Source organism: Epinephelus fuscoguttatus, linkage group LG21 (assembly GCF_011397635.1).
Source record: "Epinephelus fuscoguttatus linkage group LG21, E.fuscoguttatus.final_Chr_v1".
Classification (NCBI taxonomy): domain Eukaryota; kingdom Metazoa; phylum Chordata; class Actinopteri; order Perciformes; family Serranidae; genus Epinephelus; species Epinephelus fuscoguttatus.
Window position 1 is genome coordinate 25,464,866 of NC_064772.1, and position 18,719 is coordinate 25,483,584.

The 18,719-nt window shown below is 40.7% G+C and overlaps 1 protein-coding gene across 4 annotated transcripts in view; it reads left to right on the forward strand.

Annotated features, from left to right (window-relative positions):
• Window positions 1-7,870: 7,870 nt before the first annotated feature.
• Window positions 7,871-18,719, forward strand: part of tpk1 (thiamin pyrophosphokinase 1) — a 102,460-nt gene continuing 91,611 nt past the window's right edge. The window contains exons 1-2 of one of the 4 annotated variants that reach the window (XM_049564989.1): window positions 7,871-7,931; window positions 11,180-11,264. In XM_049564989.1, coding sequence (XP_049420946.1) covers window positions 11,222-11,264 — 43 coding nt within the window. In that variant the 5' untranslated portion in view covers window positions 7,871-7,931; window positions 11,180-11,221. Of the gene's footprint in view, window positions 7,932-9,486; window positions 9,611-9,633; window positions 9,783-11,179; window positions 11,265-18,719 lie in introns of those variants that run through there. The other 3 variants (XM_049564988.1, XM_049564990.1, XM_049564987.1) reach the window with 3 other exon arrangements.

An 18,719-nucleotide genomic window follows, 5' to 3' on the forward strand; every position in this document is an offset into this window, starting at 1 on the left:
ATGATATTATTTTAGCAAAATAATATTTATACCTTTTAAAGCAAAGTTTTGTCTTGTTTACATCTAAGAGGAGTGGTTTTAACAGATGAGAAGATGGATACCACTATCATATCTCTGTGTTAAATATGAAGCGATAGCCAGGAGACAGTTAGCTTAGCATAAAGACTGGAAACAGGGGGAAACAACTAGCCTGACTTTCTTGAAAGGTTAACAACCAAACAATGCTGGTATGCAGAGTTTGTTACATTTTGAAAGCTAAGGCTATGAATCATATCCCCTGGTTCCAGTCTTAATGCTAACCGAAGCTAACTAGCTGTAGCTTCATATGTAGCCTAAGAGGAGAAGTGTACTTGCTGCTGACAACATGTGCGCGTACGCATCATGGCTGCCATGCGTATTTTGCAGTCGTTGGCGCATAGGATGCTCACTTTGACGCGAGGTAACGTGACGCGTGTGCGAGATGCAATATTGACATGAACACTAGAGGCGCTCGTGCGAAATAGACCTCTAGAGACCGTGAACGTGAGGATGGAGGTCATCACAATGGTGGACAATAGTTTTGAAGAAAGGCTGTCGGACCTTGTCCGCAATTACAGGCATCTGTATGACACCTCCTCACCCATGCATGTTTGTGTATAGCTTACTGCATCTGCCACACAGGCGCAGCACACTGTGTATGTGTACGTTTGGCCACGCAGCCAGTATACTTGTGCCCTAACACAGTGGTTCCTAACTGGTGTGTCATGGTCCAAAAGCTGGTCACGTGTCCATCTGGTATGGACCACAAGTAACGTATCATTATGCACGTGCTATTATTTTTAAGCATAGTGAATTTCCAGCACATAGCTAGAGTTGTCTGGCTTTGGTCCGAATCATGGACTGATTTTGTTCCATAATTGCCTAGAGTTGGTTCGTGTTCTCACAGCAGCATTAACAAGCACACAAGATGCCTGTGCATGAAAGCTGCTCTTGATTGGTCAGAATTTCCATGTGGGAAAAATCCAGGAAGTAAACAAAACATTGAAGAAGAGTACACTTGCAAGATAAATGTGACACTTTCTAATGTCACAATGGAGGGACAACTACGCAGGTTGATTTTAGCGCTGCTCATCATGGACTATATTGCTGTCATTGTTCATTTTAGTCAAACCATACAGTTTGAAAACGAGGCACGGCTCCAACTAGAAAACAATGTTTTGATGCATTGGATGTGCTGAATGTGCATATTAAGGCAGTACAGGAGGAGGTGCACAAAAAAATATAATATAGCCTAATATATGGAAAAAATATATTATTCCACTCTGACTGGCTGTATCATTCCATCAAATAGAAATATTCTAAATGTTGCATGCATCATTTTATACATATTTCTTCAAAATTCACCCCTGTTGTCTTTGATGTAGGCCTAATTAATTTTCAAGTTTAGAATATTTCTGGGTTTGAGCAGTGTTAGGCTGTACAGCGGTCTGCGCAAACAGAGTTTGCTATGACTCACCCATAATAAGTCATAATAAACCTCCTCACTGTCAGAAGTATGCGGCTGCATGATAATCTTTATTTAGCCATGTGGATAACTTGTACTTTAGGTCAATCACTTCACCTCAGATAAATAAAAGAATAACTCGCAGTTGTCCTTACTTGAATATATAAGTTTATTACAACATAAATCTGGTCAGAGAAGCTCTTGGTTAACGGACACATACCTAAAACTTAAAGTAACATTACATTCACTCCAGTGTATCTCATATCATAGAGAACCATGTATAATCATGCTACCATGGAGGAGACAAGACAATGTAACTTATGGTCCACACTCATTACTATGGGAGTTGGTCCTCACGTTATCCTGACCGCTGGAGCCTCCTCACATAAAGTATGCCTGCCAGGTGTGAAGGACTGAGGGCTTTCAAAATACCAAACCATGACAATGCACAAATCATACAATTCTTCATATTTAATATTTTTTTCTACCACACTCTTTCCTTACTACCACCAGTGACCCACTTTCTCTTGCTCGCTCATGTCCTTCCCCTGAATGGCAAAAAAAAAAAAAAATCAGATTTGGGAATTCCAAACACAAGAAATGTGTGTGTGTGTGTGTGTGTGGGAGGGGTCGTCTGGATCCGGACATGACGAGAGAGTGAGAGAAAATGTGAGAAAGAAAGTTGTGAAGGATGAGTATTAGAAAGACTGATGGACAAGGAAAGGCCAGCTAGTTAGGTAGATGTGGAGAGAAGGGAGAGATCTGATCAAACATTCAGGTGGTGTAGTCTTGTAAAAAAAAATCCCTGCCAATGAAGAATGCACTCAGCCTGGAATTTATTCATAGATGTATTTATAATGCATGCCCACAGAATGAATGACTTCCCATGCATCTGAGCATAGTATGTGTGTGTATGTGTGTGTGCAGCCTATACATGCCTGTCTGCGCAAAACTGTGGTGAGTGTGTGCATGATCCCCATGTGCAGTGTGTCTGGGAGACAGGGCAAGCGCTGATTGATGAGAGAACGTTTGTTTTAACGAGCCTCCGGAGTGGATTCACCTTGAGAGAGATTTGGTTTCTCACTTTACACTGCTTCTACTGCTGTCTGAAGATATCTGAAGCACACACCATCAGTCTACTGCTTGTGAGTGTGTGTGTGTGTGTGTGTGTGTGTGTGTGTGTGCTCAAGGTGTTTGTTTACCTGTGTGCGTTTTGCTCGTGTATATTTGTGTGGTATGTGTGAGTTTTCTGATGTGCCTGCATTTTTGCTGCGCCTGCATGTGTTAGTGTGTAAGTCTGGCTGTGTGTTGTTTACAAGTTGAGTGAGTGAGAGGGTGTGTTTATGTGTGTGCTATAAATTATTGATTGTGGACCATTTTAGGTTTTTGTCTTTTTTCGTGTCTTTGCCATTGGCATTTCTGTCACTCGTGTCCCAAATACAAATATATGAATTCATCTAGGAATGGATTAATTCATTAGTTAAAGGTCCAGTGTGTCGTAGTTAGGGGGATGTATTAGCAGAAATGGAGTATAATATAAGAGATATTTATATCTACATAGGGAGCGGGTCTTCCTCTGCCATTTTTCTGCTGTAGCCTGGTATGACAAACCAAACGCTGGCTCTAGATAGGGCCATTCGTGTTTTCGTATTGGCCATCGTAGCACGCAGCCCCCCATGACAAGCACTGTCAGAAAAACATTGATTTTTTTAAACATGAAACTGCTTTATTCTGTGTTTTCATCAGTTTAAATCACGGGGTCTGTTTGTTTTGTGGGGAGAAGAAAAAAGGTGAGCACACATTAGCAAGTGCGGGGCTAGCAGCCCATCTGCGACGAGCCAAACACTTTTGAAGAAACAAGATTTCTACTCTATTATGGAAGGAAGTGTCCTCTGCAGATAATGTGGCCCCTGGTTAAAAAAAAAAAAAAAAAAAAAAAACCTCCTCAACGATGAACACTGAAGGAATTCTAATCGGCGGACGTTTCACCACTAGATGCCACTAAATCCCCCAAAATCTTGCATGCTGCTTTTTTGTTATATTAACTTACTGCTCCAGTGTGTGAATGATTAGCAGCAGTCATGGTCTTTATCCATATTCATTAAACATAGAGAAACTAATTAAAAAGAATCCCTTCAGTTAAATGATAATTTCATTTTTGGTTAATGTTTGATATTTTAGAAAGGTTAAGGACACAAATTTTGCCAAAACTCAATAATTAAAACATATAAATATGCAAATGTCACTAAAAGTAGTCAAATTTGAATATATTAGTCTTTAGAGAATGTGAAAGTGGGATGGGGTGACCATCTTGTGAGGTAAGCACTCTGTTACCTGTCCATGCTCGTTTCCTGGGTCAACGTTTTTTTAAAACTTGCACAAATCTGGCCCGTTATGAGAGCCAACCCGCCCTGCTTGACCCACAAACATATGTGTTAAGCAGTGACCTGAAACCAGGGCTGAAAGTCTCTGCTAATGGCCACTGCTCATAACAACCTACTTGCTGTTAGCTGTATTGTCTGTCATTTTGTTTGGTTTATGGGCTAATTGGGCCAAATAAGGGGTGCAAGCTCACCTTTACGAGTACCACTGTGCTCCCTTGCTTGTGAATTAGCAGTGTGTGCACCCAGACACTTTAAAACTGTGCATGAACTTCTAAGGATTTGTAACTTTTAAACTCACACAAAGCATATGCACACAGTTCAGAAATGAGATGGTTTACAATGTCCTGGTATGTGAGTGGAGGTGGTGCATTGGGGTCCATAATCCAGCAATGGGCTGGATCTATGTTGTTTATCATGATTTGTTTGTCAAAATAATGTTACTTGACCAATGTAGCAGGCACAGGCAACAAACAGCATCAAACATCGAACTTTTGTGGTAGTTAGAGTTAGAATGAATTAGCTAACAGATTGATGAATGTAATGCAGCTTCTAATTAATTTATTTTTTTTCTATGGAAACATCCGATGGCATGTTTAGCTACGTAACACTCGTAGCATGCTACCAGTGTCACATATAGAGTGCATACATAGTGGTCCATTCATATTTTACCAAATTATTTCACAAAACTGGCTACACATCTAACAGTCCAACCTCCTCACGTATTTATCGCCAGGTATTATTAGCCCTGTTTTTGTCTCTGTTCTGCTTTATGGGCATGTTCCACAAAACTAGGTGGCGAAAAACACTTAAAACGAACTTTGATGGCATTTCTGCGGTGGCGTTTCTACCCATCCATAGAGACGTGCTTTGCGTTGAACACTAGGGACATACTCTGTACATTATACAAAAAAACAAGCTGCATGGAAAGGAGGCATCAGTGTCCTCAGAGGACTTTGCAGCCGTGGTGGTTTGCAGGGACTCCCCAGCCAAATGAGACAATTCAATTTCAGTGTTGTTCCAGTCAAATCATATTGAAACAATGCATGACAGTTTTGGTGCCAGCTTTCAGTCTCTCCCCTGTTTTTATCATCCCACTTAGGGAGAGATAGTTGGGAAGATTCTGGTTCATCCACCTTGCTGTACGTTTTTTAAGCTAAAGACTATAGACCCAGTAGCTCTCCCTGTGGAGGGGGATCAATGAAGCATCTAATTGTCTGACTGTTAATGCTCCATTAAACTAAATTAGAATTAAACATTAAAATAGTCTCCTTCAGTGAAAGTATCATCATGTATGGGTCAGTGGTGTTAATGCAGCACTGTTTTAGGGGTTCTTGACATTTTAAAGATTTTAATGTTCACACTCACACCCCCAAATATAACCATACTTGGCCAGAAGACCCTGTTTTATACGAGGTGTTTTACTCCCTATAATGGAAAAATTTAGTTGCTGTTGTGTTGATTTGATATTAAATTGGACATCTGCTCAGAGCCCATGTTGTAATGGGGCACATAATGACGGTTACAGTGAACAGTGAAAGCAGTGATTGGAAGAGTCAGTCTCTTATTGGAATATCAACTGAGGAAAACCTTAGAGTGAAATTAGACTGTTTCTCAATTCACCAAAGAACCCAAGAGTTTCCTTTAAAGACCTCTGGGACTGCTTTTAAAGATCCCTGCTTTTAGAGTTGTGTTTCTCAACGGGGATGGTATTGACCCCCAGGGGGCGTTTAGAGAATGGCGGGGGGCACTGGAGGAAACATTTTTGAAAAGGGGGCATTGGATTGTTTCTGTGTGTCTGCTTTCTAATAGCTTACTTTATTCCTACAGTCACATCTTCACAAATCTATGACTCTCTGTTCCGCCATCGTCTGAAACTTTTTTCAAAGAAGCTTCCCCTGCTGAAGACGAGGCTTGTGCTCAGCTTTTCATTGTTGTGTCTCTACACCAGCGATAGTCTGAGTGGGCGGAAGTTCGCTGCATAGATCAGCCTCTCATTGGGCAGAACAAGCCAGCTGAAGTCCCGCCCTACCACCTCCGGTTGCAGTTTTCATCACGTCCTTTACTAACTTTTGTGGTGTTTGATCTTGCGGGGATGTAACCATTTTTCTGCCATGGTTTGCGTCCTGTAGGCGATATTTTTGTGGCCGTGTTACACCAAAACCTGTTTCCCCCAGCAATATTTTTGCAAGCGCACTGTTGCTGTGGCACCACCTAGAACGATTGTGATTGGTTGAAAGAAGTACAAGCAGCCGGGGTGTTTTTTTCTCCAATCTTAAAGTGAGAGTCGGCCCAGAGCGAGACTACACCAGCGATAGCTGTGGCTAGAGGCATTATGTCCTCCGTTCGTCTGTGTGTCCATCCCATTCTTGTTAGACTCACAAGTCTTTAGACCTTTGCTTAACTAAAGACTGATGACTTTCTCCCTGATTTTGTGTTTAGATGGGCGGATACAATTTCAGAGTTTAAAAAAACTCCCTACATTGCAGAACCAATAGTAAATCCACAGGGCGGCCCTTCGGTGGCTCGCTGAACTCTTGTGCTTGTAAACATAGTCCAACTAGAAACACATGTAGTGGTACAAAATGGCTCAAGTCGCTGTAAGTCCTTCATTTCCACAATCTTGTGGACTGAGCACACGTTTGATAAAACAGAGTTAAATCTCTCGGCATCCATTTTCAAGCTCTCTGTGTGTTTATGTCCTTGCAGATGAGAAAAGGGGGAGTGCACATTTCCGGGAGGGCGTGTCCTTTTCAAAAATGCAAGAGGCGTTGTTTTGTTGCCGGCCGTTTTCGCCGGTATGTTAAACACACTTTAGAAAGGAGTGCCCCCAGACTATCAGAAGGCGGAGATCTCTGATTGTCTGGTGGCGAGACTACATTCTTTTAAGTGTTATATATCTCAAGAATGCCTTGAGGGAGTTTCTTCAACTTTGGCAGAAGTGTCCACTTGGACTTAAAGGTGGAGTAATTAGATTTTGGTGGTCATAAGTCAAAGGTCAAGGTTACTGTGACCTTTTTCCATCTCATTTCTTATATGTGATATCTCAAGAGGTCCTTGAGGGAACTTCCTCAAACTTGACACAAACATCCACTTGGACTCAAGAAAGAATGGATTCGAATTTGGTGGTTGATGGTCAAAGGTCAAGGTTACTGTGACCTCGCAAAACATATTTTTGGCCATAATTCTGGAATTTTAAGGCTAGTTATGACAAAATTAATAACAAATATCTGATAGGATATAGGATGACATTTTATACCCAAAAGGTCAACGTCACTGTGACATCATAATGTTCTGCAAAAACACTTTTCTGGCCATTATTTCACATCATATCTCAGAAGCAGAAGGGGAGACATGTGGAGAGATACTGAATTGGTGGAGGCATACAATCTGGTAAATCCAGTTTACTGTGGTTTACTATTGTATCATCTTGAGGGCTTTACAGCATTTTGACCCTCACTGCAGATAAGGAAAAACTCCCCCCCAAAAAAACCCTTTAACGGTGAAGAAGAAAATGGTGGAAACCTCAGGAGGAGCAACTGAGGAAGGATCCCTCTTCCAGGACGGACAGAAGTGCAACAGATGTCGTACAGAACAGATCAACATAATACATTTGCAGCGGTAGCATATGTTGTAAGTATATCTTGATATATGTTAGTATATGTATGTGACAATAATATTCATATTTGTTTACTAACACTCAAATATCAGCTCTATTCACATGGCTTATTCACTCTCTGATAATGATATCACAAATGTCTAATTTAATCAAATCTGTTTATTTCAGTGATATGCTTTTTTAATGATATGACACACAACACATTCCTCAAGGGAGACAAGCTGCCTACATTTTAAGTGATGGGGTGGTAAGGGTTTGGGTAGTGGATGTGGTGCACTGACCAAAACAGGCTGAGAAGCATTGTTTTATAGCCGTGTACAAAGAACACCACTGTTGGCCTCTAGGTGTCGCCATAACAAATCCCCTACACTCCTCAGCCCTGCTGCTGTCAGCTCTCTGCGCTCTCTTTGGCTGTTTACAACATCAATGGCGGAAGTCTCCTCATTCAGTGAGTTTTTATTGAATATTTACAAAGGAAAGCAGTGACAGGTGTAAAATTTGAAGTCGGGTGATTAGCAATGAAACAAAGAGTCGGTGTGTGTGTTGTTTATGTCACAATAGTGCGGTTTTACTGGTGAAAAAGCGGAAGTAGGCAGCGTGGCTCACTCCTCCACAGTGTCTCCATACATCCTCACACAGCAGCGTTTAAGCAGTTAACGTGTTGTGAGTGAACAGTCGCCGGTAAGGATGTCAAAGTCCACTTTCCCAAGGAAGTGTAGCCTAATGTGTGTCACGGAAAGTTCAGCAGGCTTGGTTACTTGTAAAGGAGCTCATGGTTCAGTGGTTTAGCATCGATTTAGCCCAGTGGAGCCCATTTATGCATCAACACAGCACAAAGTGTGGTGGATTATTTCAGCAGCTGGAGAAGCCCTGCAGGCAAAACGCCTGTGGTTATGTTACTGAAACATGTTGCGTGTTGTTGTTGTTACAGTAAAACATAAATGCGTGCATAATTAACCAGATTTATGGTGTGGAGATTTTACTTTGAAGACTTTCAAATACCTTGCACAGGCTGTTAATTAAAAAATAAGCAAGTAAGTTATGGACCATGTATATTTTGACATCTGTAAAAAAAAAAAAAAAAAAAAAAAAAAGCAGATGCTAGGGATTGACCCCTTTAATAATACACTGGGGATAAATCTTTAAATATAGGGCTAATGATAAATAATATTTCCATTCATTTGAGTTATGGGACTGGATGTATGGTGTGTGAATGTGGGGGAATTACTTAGAATAACTTCTATAAAAAGAAACAGCTTTCAAGGCTTTACTTTGACTTTAATTGGGGTTGTGGAAAAGTGCCTCTGGTTCAAACAGGGTTGTGGGTATAGCTGCAACGATATACCAGTGTCAAGGCATACTGTGAGGTTACCGTATGATGGTTATTATATTGTGTACATTTGCTTATCTGCAGAATTTTTTTAAAAAAGCAACTGGACGGAGAATTTTAGTTTTTTATTTTTATATACTTTATTAATCCCCAGAGGGGAAATTCAGTTTTTTCACTTCGTTGTCATTAACACACAGGTCCGACATACACACACACACACGCACAAACTGGACCTATACATGCACAAAGTGGAGAGATGTCAGAGTGATGGGGCTGCCCTGGACAGGCGCCCTGAGCGGGTGGGGGGGTTCGGTGCCTTGCAAGTCTGCCTAAAGGAAAGACTTTTCACACATGCCTCCATTAACAAAATGGTTCCAAGTTTGAGTTATACTAATAAAAATGTTTGTTCAACCAAACCAGGGTCACTCTGACTGATAGTAATATAAATTCTGTAATACCGTGATACCGTGTAACTGTGATATTTTCCCAGACGGTTATTGTATCGGGAAAATCTCATACCATTGCAACCCTAGTTGAGGGCCAGATAATGATTGCATAATTCCACTTTGTGGCAGCTTCAGGTCAAGTCATTTGCCACATGAGTAAAGTCCAGTGGGGTAGCGCACATACTTAAGTTAATACTTAACATTGTCTAGTTGTTTTTGCCAGGGCCAAAGAAGGTAGTTGTTAATAGTTCAGCCGAGGTTGAGTTATTGTTGTGACCAGACAGTATTCAGACTTTTGCTTTCTTAAGCATGGTCTGCTCTGTTCTGCTGACTGGATTGTAAAGCTGAGAGGTGAGCAAGGGGAGCACTGGCAAATTTTACTATTTCTGCATCAGCTTCTTTTTTGTTTGTTCATGTGTGTTTTAAAGTGGCAGAAGGATTTAATGCAAAAGGATGGCTGGTGAAGACACGTTTCAGAAGTTTTGGTTGAGTTAAATGCAATGGTGTAATGGTAGCTGATGAGGTGGGTGTACTACTAGGTAGGTGAGTCCTCTTATTCTAGTGGGTTTCTTTTGCCTGATAGGAGGGTATACTGTAAATGTCCAGAAAAAGAGGTGGGTATACCATGTGTACCTGTGTATACCCTCCACAATACCACTGATTAAATTACTTAAATAAAAAAGGTTTATTCTTCAATGTAAAAAGGTTGTTTATAGATTATTTCAGATATTATTCCATGTAGCAATGTGGAATTTCAAGTTTACTGTTAGTCTACGGAGAATGATTGATTCTTTATTTTGATTGTGAAACGGAAAATTCTGGCATTTAGCCTTTTAGCAAATTAAAAGCTCTTCATTATGTAGAGAATAATTATTTGATTGATTCCTGCTTATGAAAATTATTTTTTAGCTCTGCAGCTGATGATAATTTACTACACTATTGAATAATCTATCAGTCATTTTCTTGATTAAATGCTGTTTTGGAATCATGCCCATTACATTTTCTCAGAGGCCAAAGTGTTACGTCAAGTTGCATGTGTGTCCAAACAACAGTCCAGATCCCCAAAATATTTAATTTATTATATGTGACAAAGAAAAGTGGAAAATCCACACATATGAGAAGCTGGAACCGGAAAATGGTTTATATTTTTACCTGAGAAATGACTAAGGAAACATTAGTAATCGATGAATGAAACTATGAATCACTTTTTAAGATAACAGACAGTTTGTTATTTGTCAAATGGTTAATCTAATTGATCAAATGCGTCAGCTGTTTTTTATTTTCTTAACATTTTTGCTGCTAATAGGGGTTTTATTTCCTCTTCAGCAGACAATGTGACATCTGTCTGATGTGATGATGATATTATCATTATCAGAGGCAGTGTATTGTACCAGAGACAAGTGGACAATTAAAAGAAAATCAGTCTTACATTTTTGTGGTAATTGATAATTTCAGTCATTTTTTGAGCACAAACTCCAAAATTTTGTGTTTGTGGCTTCTTTACATTTGAGCATTTGCTGCTTCCTGCTGTTTTACATCACTGTAAACTGAATATCTTTGGGTTGTCGTCAAGGTTGTGATGTGTATGTTTCACTTTTCAGTAACATTTACATTTTAAAAACCAGGGAATTAATTAAGGAAAATAATCTGCACATTATTTGTGTCTTGAGTAATGCAGTGATCCAACCTCAGTGTCACTGTGCTCTCTTGTGCATGTTAGTGTTTGTATTCAGTCCGCTTGTTTCAGGCAGAATAATTAGCCCAGAGGAGGGCTGGTGATAAACTGGGATTAGAGACAAGTTGGAAAATGAAATGACTTCCTTTCATCGATTTTAAAAGAAAAGAACAAAAGGAGGAAACTAGGGGGAAAAAAAGCGAGAGGAGTACCAACAGTGTCTGTCCTCCCCTCCTCGGTTCCAGGTGAGTCGGCTGATTGAAGACGGGCTCCTGTGGATCCTGGCCATGGATGAAGAGTTGACGCCTTTGGACTGCCTGCTGCCCTCAGGTACTGCCTTTCAAACACACATTCCCATGGCGCAAGCACACGTGCGTAATCACTCAAATACGCAGGTCCATGCACATATGGCGCATTCACCCACAAGCCACAAACAGGGACCCAAACACGGATCTGTATGTGTCTGATCAAAACACACACTTACTCACATCACTGTCACACTTGTCTTCTCCTCTCTGCTTCTCCCAGTCACTCTGACACACACAGACGGTCTCTGGGGGAATTAAAACTCAAAAACAAATCACTGGCACTTTCATGACAACAATGTGTATATGTATGAGATGTACTTTCTTGTGTCTTTTTTGTTTGGCTGCGTACATAATGAATCTTTATTGAAAGAGGGCCTGATGTGTTTGCTTGTACCAATGGCTGTTTGAGGAAAACAAACTTTGAGGAAGCATTTTGCTCATTGAAATATTTCTAAAAATAAATAGTCTTGCTCCTGAATAAAATCCCTGTCATCATATAAATTCACTTTGTTTGAACACAACATTAGTAAACCAAATGCAATCTGATATTAGAATGAAGAAAATCCCATGATAGTACATGAATTCATTCTTGGTACATAGGCACATTTTTGTAAGACGATTAAGACCCCCAAAGATTCTGTATTTGTCGGTGTTCTGAAAGAAAATAACCCTCCAGATGGTCAGCGCTGACTACCCTACAGACCTGAGGAGGAGGCTGGTTATAGCTGCCTTTAGCTACTGCTCTCAGGTCAAGGTTTATCTCCCTGGTGGTGTATGTGAGTGTGGAGGGAGGGAAGCTTATATGAGCTGAAGGGCAGGTTTTACCCAGAGCTGTAAGGGTCAAGGGAATCGTACAACAGTTTGGCCTGTAAAGGAGACAGTCGGCACATCTAGTTCCCTTCATCTCATTTGTTGGTCTTTACAGCTACTGTTACACATGTTATTGCCCTGTAATATTTATACCTCTGCACTGGCGATAGCCGTGGCTAGAGGCATTATGTTTGTGAGTTGTCTGTCTGTTTGTCTGTCCGCCCCATCCTCGTGAAGGCAATGTCTCAAGAACACCTTGAAGAATTACTGTTTAGATTTCGGTGGTCAAGATCAGTGTGACCTTGCATCCGTCTCATTCTTATGAAAGCCATATCTCACCAACACCTTGAGTGAATTTCTTAAATTTGGCACAAACATCCACATGGACTCAATGATGAACTGATTAGATTTTGGTGGTCATGGCTCTGAGGTCATAGTCACTGTTACCCCACCTGTCTCATTCTCGTCGACGCAATATCTTAAGAACACCTTGAAGGATTTTTTTCAAATTTGACAAAACTGATTTGATTTTGGTGGTCAAGATCAGTGTGACCTTGCATCCATCTCCATCTTAAGAAAGCGATACCTTAGCGACACCTTCAGGGAATTTCTTAAATTTGGCACAAACATCCACATGGACTCAACGATGAACTGATTAGATTTTGGTGGTCATGGCTCTGAGGTCATAGTCACTGTTACCCCACCTGTCTCATTCTCGTCAACGCAATATCTTAAGAACACCTTGAAGGATTTTTTTCAAATTTGACAAAACTGATTCGATTTTGGTGGTCAAGATCAGCGTGACCTTGCATCCATCTCACTCTTGTGAAAGCCATATCTCACCAACACCTTGTGGGAATTTCTTAAATTTGGCACAAACGTCCACGTGGACTCAACGATGAACTGATTAGATTTTGGTGGTCATGGATCTGAGGTCATTGTCACTGTTACCCCATCTGTCTCATTCTCGTGAGCGTAGTATCTCAGAACACCTGAAGGATTTTTTTCAAATTTGACACAACTGATTCAATTTTGGTGGTCAAGGTCAGTGTGACCTTGCATTCATTTTTCTCATTCTTGTGAAAGCGAGATCTCACCAACACCTTGAGGGAATTTCTTCAAGTTTGGCACAAACGCCTACCTGGACTCATCGATGAACTGATCAGATTTTGGTGGTCATGGATTTAAGGTCATCGTCATTGTTATCCCGTCTGTCTCATTCTCGTGAACACGATATCTCAAGAACACCTTGAAGGATTTCTTTCGGATTTGACACAACTGATTAGATTTTGGTAGTCAAGATCAGCATGACCTTGCATCCATCTCATTCTTGCGAAAGCAATATCTCACCAACACCTTGTGGGAATTTCTTGAACTTTGTTACCCCTTCTGTCTCACGTGAGCACGATATCTCAAGAAGGCCTTGAGAGAGTCTCCTTAAATTTGGTACAAACTTTCCTTGGACTCAAAATTAACCGAATAGAATTTGGTCGTTGAAGATCACTGTGACCTCACAAAACATGTTTACGGCCAAGAATTCATGTGCTAATCATTACAAAATTTCACATTTATAGGATATAATCATGAAGTGATGACATTTTATATCCAAAAGGCCAAAGTTCAGCTTCACTGTGACGTCATAATGTTCTGCAAAAACACTTTTCTGGCCATTACTCAAGGTCATTTCTCTGGAAAGGGGAGACATGTGGTCAGATACAGAGTTGATGACACTAGTCTTGGGTGCTGCCGGGGGTGGGGGGGGTGGGGGGGGACATGCATAAAGTGCAACTTGAGTGGTGCGTGGAGGCATACATCCGCGAGTCGGGGGGGGGACATGCATAAAGTGCAACTTGAGTGGTGCGTGGAGGCATACATCCGCGAGTCGATAATTCTAGTTGAGATCCATTATATAAAGAGCTGATTTTCTGACTTACATGAAAAATATTCCTGCTGTACACGCTTAGAAGATGATAAAGGGGGCTGCCATTGGTTGAGCAGCAACAGATACACTCTGTCTAAATTAAATTGTGGTGTGGGGTTTTGACACTGGCTAGAAATATTGTCCACCCACAGAAAGATATAAATAGAGAGCTTAGGAGTGAAAAACAAACGTTCTGTCCCCAGAAAGCTCAGCCGAGTCAGAGCTTTTGCCTCTCTCATCCTTCTTGGATTTGTCGACACACAGGCACAGGTTCAAAGAGATCCAGTAAACATACTTTGTGCAGTTTACCGATGACTCTTAGAGGTGAATTTCGGGTATCTCAGTCATCTGTGGTGTTGCATTTCTGGAGTTGCTCTACAAAGGTAATTTGCTGGAACCACTTTCCTTCAACCTGCCACTGTTTGGACAGCTAAAGAATCCTGTATCGAGCTGTACTCTACTTGAAATATAGAAATATCCAGTCTTGACCTCTTGTTGTCTGTGTTTGCCAATTGACAGAGTGGAATGTGGGAAACAAAAAATCACCACTAAAGAAGAAAATTGGCCAGGGAATGCAAGATGCAGTGCCAAGGACAAACATTATTTGGTTCCAGCTTTTCCACTATAATATAACTGAATATCTTAAAGTTTTGGACAGTTGGTCAGACAAAATATGCAATTTGAAGCCCCCTTTTGAAGTTATGATGGACATTTTTTTTACTATTTTCCGCCACAAATCAATCAGTGAAATGTAAAAATAATTAATAGATAAATCAGTAATTAAAAAAGATCATTAGATCCAGCCCCAGAACATAATATGTCCTGCTGTGATCAAATGGTGACCACCAGTGGGGGAACAGAACCTAGGGCATGGGTCCTCAATGTTTTTAAGGCCAAGGACCTTTAGCTTTAAGAGAGATTGAGCAGGGATCTCCTTCTACATACATTTTAAAGAACTGAATTGCATTTGAGATTATTCTTTACATTTCTTTTGGTCTTCTGTCGTTTCTGTTTGCCTATAGCTGCTAAGTCAGCAGCAGAGTCTCTTGCTTGAAAAGTTCCAAACTGATCCATTGTGGCTCACAAGATTGTCCATACACTTGGAATAATAATTCAATTAATTGGTCAATTAATATGTTTTAATAGTAATAAATGTTATGGCTTTTATATGTTAAGTTTAAAGACATTTCTCTTGCTTAAAAAGTTATAAAATGGTTGTCCATACACTTGAAATAATAATACAGTTAATTGTTTAATTAATATGGTTTAATAGTACGTAAATGTTAGCTTACGAGTTAACCTTGACATTATGGATAAGTGCTGCACAGTGATTTAGCGCTAGCTGGCTCACATGTTTGGGTAGCAGTAAGCCTATCAGTAATGTTATGTACTGTAACTTAAATGTTTTGCTTTTTTTTTTATCAATAGGCTGATTTATCTTTGCTAATGATACCTTGGACTGGCGTTAATGTGTATTTTCATATATATTTTAATTTTGGGGTTAAAAAAACTACAAAAAAAAAACTTAGTTTATCCAACAATAGTTTGGCAGCCCCCCTTCAGTAACTCAGATGACCCCCCAAGGGCCGCGGACCTTCTGTTAAACACCCAAAGCCTTAGGTAATAGCACTGTATCAAGTACCACACACAGTATATAGGTTTGGTCCTCTTCTTTCTTGCTTCCCTTGTGTCTTCCTCCCTCTTTGTCTCCATTGATTGCTGTTTGAAGGTTATAATCCTCCTGTTAGACTACAAAGGCCACTGTAGTTTTGCTCCTCTATGTGCACATAGGTTTGTATATACTTGACATTCTTGCACATGTGTGATTTGCACAGAAGTGGAACACAGAAGTAGTGTTGATTCTCTATGCTTGTACAGCTCCAAAATCAATAGCACTCAAAGGCCAACATCAGTCAAGAGACACTCGCTTCTGATAGGATGCTATCAGCAGTTCTGAAGCATCCATTCTAACAAATGTTTACTCAAACACGTCAGCTAAGTGTCGCAGGCTACGCTCTTGAGTTTGCTTACTGTACAAATCCAAGATTTATTCTACAGATTTCACACTGTGTGCAAATAATCCCCCAAACGGTTGCAGAACAGATCAGAGCACACACACACACACACACACACACACACACATCCTCCTAATGACATAATTTTCTCGATAAACCCGTTACTTTCCAAAGGTAAAATGTGTGTTTGAGATTGTATCACACATTTTTAAAATCCGTCTACCAACTGTACAGTGTAGGGAAACACTTTTCCCCCCATTAGATGAGTTTAGAGAATATTTCCATGGTTGCTTTAGTTTCATCTCTGGCAGGAAATGCTTATCTAGACTCTCGGTGGAGAATATAAAAACAGCCCCTGGATGTCTGCATTTTAAAATCCCTGGTGTGCAAAGTTAGCCTTTTAAATTTCACCATTTTAATTATAAATGCCTATTCCTGGAATATCTATGTGCTTAGATTGTGTGTGTGTGTGTGTGTGTGTGTGTGTGTGTGTGTGTGTGTGTGTGTGTGTGTGTGTACGTTCATGTGTGTGTTTGTGGTATTTATGCTGTCTGGCACTTTTAAAAGAATCCCAAGGTGACATTTCTTTGAACGGAGTGCACAAAAGGCCGCGCACCTCCTCGCGCGTGTGTGTGCGCGGGGAGGTGAGTGTTTGTGCGACGCGGGGTTATCTGAAAAGTCACGGCTGGTTGAGTTTGTCTTTTGTTCTCTGTACAGCTACAGCCAATTAAGAGACAAGACTGACAAATCTACTCCTCCTCTTTCTCCTCCTCACCTACCCCTTCTTGTGTCCTCCTTTCTTTTCCTCCTCCTCCTCCTTTGTGTCTCCTCTTTATCCTCTCTTCCCTTCCTCTTCCTTTTTACCATACTCTGCTGGGGTTGACTTTAGTATTGGAAATGACCTTCCAGTGATGTGAACTTTTTAACAACATCAAGCCCGCTGCCGCAACAAAGTCAAAAACCCAAAGGACATTTTTTTCTCCACACTTTCTCAGCCAAGTCAAAATGCACTCTTTACACTTGAGGGTACAAATCCAAAAAGGGTCTTTTTCCGGACACAAGGTGATGCACATTTTGCAATGAGAATTTCATGAAACCTTAAGCATATTCTTCTCCTTCCTTCTTCACCAGTGCTTTCTCTGGCCTCCCACTGCATTCATGATGTATCAGGGAGGGTGCACTGGGAAAGATACAAGCTGTATTAAATATGCCATGTTCTGTTATTCACAAACTGGAATCCACTTGTGTAGAATTTACATGAATGCATTTAGGAAAGAGGAAATATTATAATCACAGCTTAAGTTTGCATATGGCATTTCGGCTTTACAACAGGGCAACAACTTCAAGAATGGATAAGAATAAATTTAAAAGGGCAGACATAAGAATGAAAGATAAATGAGCAAAAGTGTTAGGGCGAGTGGGGAAGAGAGGCTGTCCCTCAGTCTTTGTTCCATTAAGGCTTTTTGAGCAGCTCTGTTTTTACTTTGTCAATAAATGCAGAGTTTCCCATTATTTTGTTTCATCTCCTGGAGATAGAAGAATGACAAATCAAAAGTATCAGTCAGGGGAGCTGCATTTGAAGCAGTGCAGAAGAAAAGCTAAAAGCAAGATGGATGGGGGGTTGAGAGAGGAAATAGATTTGTGAAATGATGCACCCTGGGATAGAGACTTTGACAAAGAAGCATGGAGGTACACTGAGAGCAGCGAGAAGCTATAGAATGTCAGGTTACCTTCACCTGTGCCGTTTTGAAAAGACTTGCCTTTGTTGCCATGTCAGATAGAGATGGCGAATCACTAAGGTCAAGGTATTCAAATGATCATTGATGGGATGTGTGTGAGCCCTAACAAGGCTCAGCATTGACTTTTAGAGGTGGTTGCCGGGTTTGCAAAAAGGCATCTGCTTTTGGTTGCTGAAAATGAAAACACGCTTGTTACGTTTAGTCAATTTATATTTTGGGTAACTAAGATACTATGCCAAGGGTTCCTGCAGATCCTGAAAAGTCTGAAAAGGCATTGCATCGAAAAAATCTTAAAATAATTCGTAACATCTATTTTTCATTTTATTGTTTACCAACTGCTTCTTCTATTAAAAGTCACACAGATCAGGATAGCAGATACAACAATACAAATGGCTAATTAACCAAGATTTCACAGCATGGATGAGACCCTTAAAAACAATATATATGAGAATTGGTGTGTTTATGCAAAATGTTTTTCAAACTCGGCATGATGGGAGGCAGTGGAATCCCACATGCAGAATCACAAACACACTGATTTTAGATTTAATTCCAAGTGGCATTAAATAATCTGACATGAAGAAATATTCCATCCATCCATCCATCCATCCATTTTCAACCACTAATCCGAAGCCAGGTTGCAGGGGCAGCAGGCTGAGCAAAGTATTCCAGGGGTCCCTCTTCCCAGCAACTCTTTACAGCTCCTCCTGGGGGACCCCAAGGCGTTCGTAGGCCAAATGAGATATGTAATCCCTCCAGCGTGTTCTGGGTCTACCCTGAAGCTTCCTACCAGTGGGCCATGCCCTTAACACCTCTAATGGGAGGCACCCAGGAGGCATCCTGATCAGATGCCCTAACCAACTCAACTGACCCCTTTCAACGCAAAGGAACAGCAGCTCTACTCCGAGCTCCCTCCGGATGTCTGAGCTACTTACCCTATCTCTAAAGCTGAGCCCAGCCACCCCACGGAGGAAACTCATTTCACTCGCTTGTAT